Consider the following 11261-nt stretch of genomic DNA (forward strand, 5'->3'; position numbering starts at 1 on the left):
GGGCCCAGCGCGGCTGAATTAATGCGCTCCGAGCGTCGCCTCTGCTGAATGTGCCGGTGCTGCGGGTGACGGGCGGGCGAGGGGAGACCGCGGGGATCCCAGGCTCGCCGTCGGGTCACCTGTCGCCCGTGAGCCCAAGTGGGGCTCGGCTGGGGACCCCAGGACTCTCTCTTCCCTAGGACAGACATTTTAAAAATCGCAAAAGCCCTCACACTCCTGAGTCAGGTGGGGAAACTGAGGCTCAGAAATGCCCATCCATTGTGTGTTCTTTGGGGGCGCGGGCGCAAAGGTCACGGGCGACCTCCGTGTCAGGCTCACCTCCCACAGCGCTCTTTTGTTTGCCGGTTTCTGCCACCGCCAGCCCCAGCAGCCTCAGCCGCCATGTGCCAGCCACCGAGCCGCGGGTGACAGGCCCGCCATCAAGCCCGAGCCTCCCAGTAAAGTAACCGAGAGCGCGCGGGCGGGCGGGCGGAGAGGGAGCGGCGGGGCCTGTCCGCAGAGGGTGGGGGGCCCGGAACTCCCGCACTGTCGGAAATCTAGCACACCCGGAACAGAGAGGCCCACGCTCTACAGTTTGTCCATTTTATTATAAAAAAATACAGACTTCAAAGCTGATTGTGATGAGGGGACCGGGCCACCCGTCCCCCGCCCCTAGAAAAGCCCCAGTCCCCCCCTCGCCATGGTGGCCGTCCACAATATATATTTATATAGAATATATAGAAAACAGAGTGAGGAAACGTGGGTAGAAATCCGAAATCTGTATAAATGTGTGGTGCGGCCAGCTTCCCTCGGGCCTTTCTGCCTTCTGTATTTTTGGTAGTAGCTCCCCTTCTTCTCCAGTCCTGCACTTCTTCTTTTTCTTCTTCTTCTATTTTTTTTTTTTTTACTTTTTTTCTTACAAACATTTCTAGGTCACATGGTCAAGGGGGAGGGCTCCAATGGACCAAAAAAAATGAGTTTATTGCGAAGTGTTGCTTCTATCCTAAAAAGTCCACCCCACTCCCCCCACCAAAATAAAAGATCCCTTTAATCGAAGTTCGGAAAAAAAATTTTTTAAAGAATTTCCATCTGTCCTTAAGAATACGTTAAAATAAATCTCAGTATACACTTGCTGGTTTCTATTTACAGAAATAAAACGACTTCCCAGCTGGCCCCGGAGATGGTTGTGCCGGGCGGAGGGGTCCGGGTGGTGGTGGCTTGCGAGGTCGGAAGGGTTTTCTGAGATGACGAGGGAGTGGGGCTCAACGGTGGCTGGAAGAAGAGTGGGGGTGACACCCCCAGAGTCCCCGTGAGGGGTTGGCACCATGCACCCTTTCTGGCTCAGGCTTGCCTGAGGAACCCAAGGCTAGTCCGTGGTAGGCTCCACCTGGGACCCTAATGTCAGGACACAGAAGAAAGGAGCGGCTGGAGGTCCTCCGGGAAGGCCAGAGATGGCTCCACCTCACCCCCGGGGCTTGTTCCCTTCCCAATGTCACCAGCAATGTCAGGGAATAAATTAAATTAAAAGAAAAACCTTAAGTCTTTCTGACCACAAGCAAACAACACTGGGCAGCCCGGTGGCCCTGAGACAGCAGCTCAGCCTGGGGGTCCTCCTCAGACATCGGGACCTCGGTGCATCCCAGGGTCTGGGGACGGCCTCCTCTGGTGGGACAGCACCATGAAAGAGAAGCAGCAAGGATTTTGTCTCGGAGGTGGCTGTGGCAGGTCAGAGGGCGAAGGTCGACGGGTCCAGGTGGGGCTGGTGTTCTCCGGCCTGACCCTAGGGGCCCAGTAGGGACCACAGCACAGGGACGGTGGTGAGGAAGAGGTGGCAGCCACCCAGGCCGCTGCAGGAGCTGTTACTGGTGAAGATGGGCTCTGGAGCCTCATACAGGGTCTCATCTGCGGGGACCAAAGGGAACAGGCTGTCAGAAGGCCGGGCTATGTACTCTCAACAGTTCCAGGCTTGGCGTGAACGCATGTGTGTGTGCGTGCGTGCATATGTATGTGTGCGTGTGTGTGTGCGCGAGCGCGTGCACGCATGTGAGTGCATGGGTATGTGTGTGCACATGTATATGTGTGTATGTGTGTGTACATGTGCGTGTGCACGCGCATGCGTTTGTGTGTGCGTGTGTGCGCATGCACATGCATATGTGCGTGCATGCGTGTGTGCACACACGTGTATGTGTGTGCATGCAAGTATGCAAAAGTGTGTATGTAGGTGTGCGCGAATGTGTGTGCATGTGTGCACATGTGCGTGCATGTATGTGCATGCGTGTGAGTGCATGTCTGTGCGTGTGTGCTCTGTGTGTGTGAGTTCATGTGTGTGTGCACATGCTCAAGTGTGTTAGATGGTAGTCCCTGACCCCCAGCTCCTTGGATCATTCATGGCGACAAAGGGAGGGTGAGAGGATCTGAGTCCTTACCACACCCCTAAAGATACTTACTGGTTGGACGCACGTAAACTTTCAGCCGCAGGCAGGGTCTGTCCACAAGGTTGGGAGGCGTGGCAGCTAGAAAAGAGGGTCCAGGTGCTGGGGCTGTATGCTCCTTTCCCGGCACTGCCGACCCCCACCCAGAAAACTCCAAGCCACGTGTTAAAACCCTAAACACAGTGCCCTGTGGTTTTGAGAAGTCTCTTTCATGTTCCTCCATCCAAAACCGGACTCCAAAGGCTGAGTTACGTCTCACACGAAGCAGCCTAAACCCTGGCAGGACAGGGTAAGATTTCTTTCTTTCTTTAACTTAGTTTGATTTCTGACAGGATCTCTTTATACAGCCCTGGCTGTTCTGGAACTCTCTATGTAGACCAAACTAGCTTGAAAGTCAGCGATCCCCTTGCATCTGCCTCTCCTGTGTGCTGGGATTAAGGGTGTGCATCCCTGTGACTAACCTAAGGTGAAGTTTTATGCAAAATAAAAATGAAAACAAGTAGGAGCTGAGGACTTGGCTTGGTGGGCACAGAGACCGAGCAAGCACTGGGACCCGAGTCCTGATCCCAGTGTGCACGCAAAAAGCACGAGTGGGGCATGCGAGGTGCTCACGACTGCAGAGCTGAGGAGGCAGAGACAGGGGTTGACTGGGGCTTCACTGACTGAACTGGCTCTGCTCCAGGCGCAGGAAGTCCTGAGAACAAACGCGGAGAGAGCGAGAGACACTCAGCCCACCTGGCAGGGAGAGGTTAACCTGTATATACACAAATACACGAGTAACTAAAACATCCTGGGTGTGCACGTGCTGTCACAGCGGTGGGGGGGTACGGGGAGTTCACAGCTACGTGACGGTGGCTCCTTGACCCCCTGGAATGGGAGATCTGGAGCCCAGGGACCAAGCCCTGGGTACAGCGACACCACCTCACTGCCTGTCAGCCACCCTCACCCTTCCCTCATGCCAGGATTGGAAGATTAAAATGCACAAAACAAAAATAACATCCGTCATGGAGAATGGAAGGAGTTATTATACTCATTATCTTCCCGGAATTCCCATCTTGCAAAGTATAATTTTTTTCTCGAATTCTAGGATCTCATTTTAAACACCTCCTGCCCTCCCCACTGGCTTGAGCTAAAAGGAGGAGGAGGAGATGACAATGATGAAGAAGAAATGAGCGGTGGTGGCGCACGCCTGTGATCCCAGCACTCGGGAGGCAGAAGCAGGCGGATTTCTGAGTTTGAGGCCAGCCTGGTCTACAGAGTGAGTTCCAGGACAGCCAGGGCTACACAGAGATACGCTGTCTTGAAAAAAACCAAAAACAAAGAAGAAGAGGAGGAGGAGGAGGAAGAAGAGGAGGAGGAGGAACAAGAAAAAATGGAGCTTTTTAAGGTTTAATTTGAAGGCCTGGTGGTGGTGCAGGATCTGCTGCAGCCCCAGGGGGCTCCGAGGTCCTGTTCCCCACTGGGCCTTCCTAGGAGATGATCAGAAATTCCTCCACTCCATCCCCCTCCTTCTTCCAGGGTCCCAGGACATGGGGTGGACAAGAAGAGAGGAAGGCTGCCTCAGTTTCACCATTTGCTGAGGGGGCTAGCCTGGGCTACTCACAGATGTAGTAGTATTCATGGCCAGGCCGGAACTCAAAGCCCAGGGAAAAGGGAGTGAAGAGCTGGAACTTCTCTGAGAACTTGAGGGGTCCCCCGGGCGCTGCGGGCCGGTTGCATTCCCAGCGTTTGAAGCCCCGCTGCCGGTGGTCGCAGGAGGCGTGGCCCTCGCCGTTCACCATGTACAGGATGTAGCGCTCCATGCGCTCCGCCGGGGGCAGCGGCGCCCCGTAGTGCGGGCAGTAGATGTCCAGGTAGTCGTTGATGCTCACCTCCACGGTGTAGCCGCCACCGTCGCCCACAGCGCTCACCTGAAACCTGCCAGCGAGGGCCATTCAGCGGGGTCGGACCTCGGGTCCACACCCATCCACACGGCCCGACACAGACCCCATCCATCGCCACCCACCCACCTCCCCTGCCTCGGTTTCCCTGCGAGGAGGCAGAGCTCGGAAGGCACCCCGCCCGCTCGCTCCCCTCTCTTAGACTCCTACAGAGCTGAATCATCTTGGAGGCACCTGGAGACCAAGCCAACCTTCCATGCTGTGTGACTCTGGTGTGTTTGTTGCCCTCTCTGTGCGCTTTTCTTTTCTTTTGTGACAGGCTATCTTGAAACCCAGTCTGCCTCTGAACTGAACTCCGCAGGTAGCCGGAATGACCTTGAACTGCCTTCATGCCTTTGGGGATGGCACCAGCGCACCACACACAATCTTTCTCTCCAGCAAATTTCCCGGCTCTCATAGCCACTGCACTCCCTCCCCTGCCCCAGTCCTGAATTCAGCCTCAGCCTGGGGGTTGCCGGGTTGTCCCCTAGCTGTCCTCTGGGGGGGGGGTGAGGGGACAGGCCTGACCCAGCCTGTCTTAGAGGATGGAGGTTGGCCTGCTGTTTCCCCTTCCATCTCTGCCTCAGGCTAAGGCAGCAGGAACCGTCAGATCTGTCCGAGTGTCCCCGGGGTCCCTGTCATGTAAAACGCAGGCCGAGGGGGGCAGAGGGGGCCCTGCGAGAGCGTGCATTAGCATATAAAAGCCTGAGGGCTGGGAGCGGGAGGCTGCCAGAGTCCTTTACCTCCCAGAGCAGCTGGGGAAACTGAGGCCTGGCTTCCCACAAAGGGGGTGGGAGCTTCCTGGCCCAGTGTGTGGGGTTCGCTGTCTGGCACAGCAGTGACTGAGGGCCACAGGGTTCAAGGTCATTCTCAGAGACACATCGAGTTTGAGGCCAGCCTGGGCTACATGAGATCCCGTCAGCAACAGTAATGAATGCTGCCCTCGCTGTTTGCTGGTCCATGATCCGCAGCCCGTGAGGTGTGAGCAGAGGCCTGGTGCTGACTGGACTGGGCGGCTCAATCTTTAGGACTGAGGGGCATTTAGTCTAGGCTCCGCCCCACAGTTACCTGGCAACAGCCAGGTATGCCTGACTCTCCAGCTTCCTTGTTCTCTCCTGCTGTCTTCTGGCTTCTTACCCACCCTCCCCATTACCCTCCCCCCTCCAGGTCCTCAAGGCCAGCCTCCCCGCCCTCCCCCCTGCCTTCCTCTCTCTACTCCCCTCTTAACTCCAGTCCCCACGCCCTGAATAAACTCTATTCTATACTACACTGTGGTGAGTCTGGCCCTCAGGGGGAAGGGATGCCTCGGCATGGGCCCGTGGTGGCTCCCCCCACACACACAAACACCTTACTGCATAGCCACTAAACATCTCTCCTTACATTTTTATAAAACACAACAGGCGTGTCCAGTCTGGAGTCTATAAGGGACAGCACACGGGGTGGCAGGTCCCTGCCCCACCAGCTCCTGCCAGCCTGGTCTCAGTGGGCATGGTCCCCAGCGCAGGCTGGTGGGGGTCTCTCGCTGCCTGTGGCTGGTGATGAGCAGACCCCCCTCAGACACCCTGCCTGGATGCTGGGCTCAAGGCAAGCACTTCACCCCCCAACCGGCTCCCTACCTCACCCCTGCTCTGTGTGTGTGCACGAGTGTCTGTCTGTCAGTCTGCACGTGCACCACGTTTGTAAAGATCATCCTCTTGGCTCTACTCACCAACAGAGCTGGTGTTACGGGTGCACACCTCTTACATGCGCTCAGGATTCGAACTTGCATCTCAGTGTTTGCATAGCAAACCCTCTTACCCCACTCAGCTGCCCCTGACGCCTGGCCTTTCAAAACTCATCCACACTCCTTCCCGGATGGCAGACGGAATTGCAGACACTGGTCTGCAGTGGTGCGCAGCAGACCTGCCACCAGCTCACAGTCTCCCCAAATCCACGGTCAGCTTTTCTAAATATAAACCAGAGCCCCAGACCCAGAGGCCCAACACTGCATCTCAGTGTGACCCATGGTCTTCAGGCTGGGAGTCCTCGGGATACTGTGTTCATGCTGCTCCGTAGCGCTGTCTATACCTCAGGACCTTTGCAAGTGTCCAGAACAGTCATCACACACACACACACACACACAACCAGCATGTGCCATTATTCGGTTATTCTGTAACTGAGGCCAACCCAGACCCTGTATACAGTGGTGCTCAACCCACGCTTGCTGACTGAACAAGAGCATTTCATAACAGTCAAGGGCTGGAGGCCTCTGGGATGATGAGTAGGGCAGCTCCAGGATGGGCGACTGAGCGGGGACCCTGGGCCACCCCGGCAGGACAGGAGTAAATGGGTCCCTGTCTCACCCTCTTTGTGTTTCTCTTTGGCTCTAACATTGCAGCAGCCTCGCCATGCTGGTAACCCCAGTTCCAGGCACGCAATTCAGGAGCCATTTCCGGGCGGTGCCAGCAAGGGTATGTCAGGGGCCGGGGTAGGGGTGAATCCTTAAGCCAACCCCCTCAGAAGCAAGCCGGAGAAGAAGTGAGCAGACGGACACCCTCTCACGAAGGCCCTGAGGGCCTCTCTCTCACAGACAGGCCTTGGTCCCTGTGGTCCACTCCTTGAGACAATCCGGTCACCCCATGATCTTGACATCGTCCCCCCTGGGGACCCAGATGGTGAGAGACACATGGGCCCCGAAGCCCAGGGGAACCATGGCCATCTTGCATTCACGTTAGACGTAATCACACAAGGATAGACCATGATGTGGACCTATGAGAGATATGACAGAAGGACCCATGAGGGGCCTGTCAGAGCCTTAAGGCCGGGGTGCTGGGTGCTGGAGGGCAGTAACGGCCCGGGTGTGGCCTGGGAGAAACTGGGGGTCAAGTCTGAATATAAATGGGGAAGACCGGGGCTCCACATAGCCCAGGCTAGCCTCTAACTGAGGATGACCCTAAATTCCTGATCTTCCTGCCTCTACTTCCTGTCCAGTGTTGGTATGACAGGAACTGTCACTTCACCACTGTTCCCGCTTTGTGTGGTGCTGCGGTGGAGTCAAGAGCTTCACGCTGTGAGTGCTTTTCCCACTGAACCCAGCCCTGGACCTTCCCACCCACCCACTCATTCATCCATCTTAGGGCAGGGTTTCCTATGGCTCAGGCTGACCTGGAACTTGCAGCAATCCTCCTGCCTCAGCCTCCTTCCAGTTGGCAGATGGCTCCTTCTGGCTCTCTCTCCCATCACAGAAACATCTGACTTATCCCTGGCTGTGGCCTCTATTTCCCTCTGAACACCCTGGTCACCACACAGGCTCTCAACCGTTCCGCCTCTCCCCCGTGGACCACTACCCACACTGTCCTCGGACCCCGAATCCTCAGGCGCTCGCCCGGAGCTCTGAGCACCCCTCATCTTGGAAGACAATCTCCTGTGAAACACAAAGAACAGCACAAGCAGCCGCACTGCCAGGAACACACACGGGCGCGGCTCATGGCGCAGCACAGCCTCGCACATGCGTGCCACATGCAGATGTGTGTGTGCGCCCCCTGTTCTAATCTCTGCACACACACTTTCTAGCTGGGAAGGGTGTCACCTTCCTGTTTAGATGTCTCGGTGGTGACTGTCACTGCACACATGGACGTCTCCTGGCATGGGACCACCAGGCTGCCCCACTCCCAGAACCTGGTCAAGCTCAGCAACGTCTCAGAGGTGCGTGACACCTGGAGGAGACACTGGGCTTCTCGTGTGATGTCAGCTTTCGGTCCTCATGACCCATCTGAAGGGAAGAGTGGGACCTGGTAAGGCCACTTCTGTGGATGGCTCTGTAGCCCTGGGAGGGCAGAGCTGTCCCTGCATCAGCCCTCCTCCGCACAAACCGCACAGCCACAAACACACATGGGTGCGGCTCACGACATGGCATAGACTCGCACATGCGTGCCACATGAGATCTGCATGTGCAGCCCCATACTCTAATCTCTGCACACACGTTTTCTTGCACAACCATACACACACACACACTCACTCCAGCTTGAACCGTGGTGTGTCATGAAGCCTGCGGTAGCCAGCTCCATGCAGACGCACATCCCGGGCTCCCCCAGAGTTGTGGAGGAGAGCACGCAGCCGCAGACCACTGCAGACTCCATGAGCCTGGGTGCACGAGCCGCAGCTAGACCACAGCACAGCCGAGCGAGCAGTCGGTACCAGGGGATGTCCTGGTCAGTCCTGGCAAGCACGGGACAGCTGGGGAAGTCTAGAGACCCACATAGGTAAGGATAGCAAGCCTGCTGGGCGGGTCAGACAGGCCCAGACAGAGGCTTTCAGGGGCACCCAGGCAGGTGGATGCCGGGCTCCGTCGACAAGAACCGTTGTGAAGTCCACCGTTCTCTGCACAGCCATCGCCACTGGGAAATGTGCACATAATCAACAGCCTTTGGGCAGCTGTGGCTGGCTGGGTGGCAGAGAACACAGCCGGTGCATGGCTGAACCCCTCCTAGTTGTACAGGCACCCTACGCTGATGTGGGGGCTCTGGAACGAGTCCACCCCTCCCCCACCTCTGTTCACAGTGTCTTTTGTGTGTGACCCATAACCAAGCTCGGGGCCCCAGCATCCCCCACTTTTTATGTCATCCCCATCCTGCTGCACCCCAGCACCCCAGACTGTACCCCAATACCGGGCCCCCTTGGATGCCGACCTGGAAATCTTCCCTATGTTACCATGAGCACCCAATGGATCTTAAGACTCAACAGCAGCTCCCTCTCGTTCTGTGCCAATGACAATGTCATGGGTAAAGCTGGCGTAGGGTGGTCGTCCATCCTCAGTCCCCACTGTGGGGTGCCCACAACGGTCACCCACAGAAAGAAACCCAAGGAAGAGACGAGGACCCAAGGAGCCCTCCAACACACACACACACACACACACACACACACACACACACACACACACACACTCACACTCACTCACAGCCTTAGGGGTTGCCTCTGCTACCTGTCTGTCCGTCTGTTCTCTCAGGCAGTCTGTCCCCGATACAGACACATAGCAACAGGAGGCGCAAGCCTGGGCTGGACCCTGGTGCTGGCAGGGGACACCTCCTTTCCCCCAGAGTCTGGTTTCCAGCCTGTAAGGACGTTAGGGGCAGCCATGACCCCTTTCCTTCTTCTCCATACCCCCTCCCTCCATCCTCTGTGTTTTTTTTCCAGACAAAGGACAGGCCACGCTGGGGACAGAGACTCCACAAGCCAAAACCCAGAAAACTCAGGCCAAGGAAGTGCATCTCACCGTGCTCCCCGCAAGGCCACAGAGTGTTAATCAAACCCACATGCAACCAGCGGAGCCGGCAGGCGTGGGGGTGGGGGCTGCTGAGTGGTGGTCCTGCCAGGTCCTGCCACTGAGAGGACCTGGGGTCCCTGCCCTTAGCCCCAGGGAGCTGACCCTGCCGCTCTGCCTTGATGGTGGGCGACAGAGAGCTCCCATCCCACGGAGGGGCACCGGTGACCCTTGGACCACAGCCTGCCTCCAAGACCAGCTTTTATGCAACTTTCTGTTGATGGATCAAGAGGGCAGCTTGGCTGATCCGTCAACTAAGTTCCTCAGTGGCCAGCCTCGTACACATGGGGACTCTCCATCTATACTGCATACAAGACTCGGAACCCCAGAGACTATCTCCTAAGACACCCTTTGGCACGCCCCCACCTCTGAGACCCTTCAATGACCTGGAAGGGTTTTTTTTTTTTTTTTTTTTTTTTTTGCTTTCCAGTATGTGGTCAGTGGCCATAAACTTTTCACACTCAGCCTGTAGCAGTAGCTTCTGCTGTGTCCCCTGACCATACCCAGTGCAGGGCAGGGTCTGACCCACAGGGTGCCACGGGACAGGCAGGCACCCCTCCCTGGAGCCTTGCTGGGTGTGGCAGGCTGGGCACTTGGCCACCAGGGTCTCCAGCCCTAGCTCCAGCTCTCTGGGCATGACCTTGAGGCAGCCCCTCCTGGCTCCTGCACCTCAGTTTCCCCAAGCAGCTAAAAGGGTGGAAAATGATACGCCCAGCTGTACCCCTCAAACTGACCTCCATCTCTTTGGTGCCTGGGATCCCCTCTGTTCCTCTAAAGTATCTGGGGGATTAGAGCACCCCTTGGAGTGAACGCAGGGGTAGAAAGGGGATGCTGTAACTTCCCCAAGTTCATCTGGAGAACCAAAGACAGGACTCTCAAAACCTTTCCAAACGAGCCAACTCTGGGGATTCTTGGGTGTAAGGGAAGTCCACAGGGATCTTTGCGGAGAACCCTCAGGCCTCCAGGGTGCTCCCTCCTCCAAGAGACCAGGGGTTCAAGGGTGTCCCCCGTGCAAGTCCAGCGAAGGAACTCCAGTGGGCTTCCCCCAAAGTCCAGGAGCCCTGGGGGGAATACTAGGCACCCCTGAAGTTCAGGAGGAAGTCCGTGCGCTGCAATCCCCAGGGCTGGGGCCTCTTGGGGTCCCCGGGGGTTCCCCCCATCCAGCTCACCTGGGGTTGCTGCGGTTCCAGTAGACTGCGTAGCGGTCAGCGTTGGCGCGGGCCGGGTCCTCGTTGCGCGCACGCAGCGGCAGCAGCAGTAGCAGCAGCGGCAGCAGCGGGCGCTGCGCGGGCGCCATGGCCCCGGTGCTGCCGCCGCGCTCGCTCCCTCGCTCTCCAGCCGCCGCCTGGCCCCGCCGTCTCCGCCTCCGCCTCCGCCGCCGAGCGGGCGGAGCGCCGCGCGCTTGGAGATCCGCCGCCCCGCCTCTGCGCGGCGGCCCCCGCTGTAGACCGCGGGCGCCGAGAAACCAGGCGGTGACGGCGGCGGCAGCGGCGCGGGACAGAGGCCCGAGCGGTGCACTGCGCAAGGCACTCTCCCGGATTCCCCGGGCGCGGGGGCTCCCCTCGCCTTTGTCCCCGCTGGAGCGTCTTGGAGGGTCGCGGGCGCCCCCTCCCGCCGCGCCCCGGACCCTCC

At 57.7% G+C, this 11261-nt stretch overlaps 1 protein-coding gene across 2 annotated transcripts; it reads right to left on the minus strand.

Annotated features, from left to right (window-relative positions):
• Positions 1–568: 568 nt before the first annotated feature.
• Efna2 (ephrin A2) lies at positions 569–10980 on the minus strand. Of its 2 annotated transcripts, XR_007974551.1 has the most exons (5): positions 10799–10980; positions 4015–4328; positions 2427–2492; positions 1514–1881; positions 569–1374 (listed from the first exon to the last, which is right to left on the minus strand). XR_007974551.1 is itself a non-coding variant. In XM_052164661.1 (4 exons), exons 1-4 carry the CDS (start codon positions 10924–10926, stop codon positions 1760–1762), a joined length of 630 nt encoding a protein of 209 aa, XP_052020621.1. In that variant the 5' UTR covers positions 10927–10980; the 3' UTR covers positions 569–1759. The 2 variants fall into 2 exon arrangements, 1 of the variants encoding a protein (XP_052020621.1); XM_052164661.1 differs by having other exon boundaries at positions 569–1881.
• Positions 10981–11261: the final 281 nt, after the last annotated feature.

The sequence above is a fragment of the Apodemus sylvaticus genome, chromosome 20, assembly GCF_947179515.1.
Source record: "Apodemus sylvaticus chromosome 20, mApoSyl1.1, whole genome shotgun sequence".
NCBI classification, from domain to species: domain Eukaryota; kingdom Metazoa; phylum Chordata; class Mammalia; order Rodentia; family Muridae; genus Apodemus; species Apodemus sylvaticus.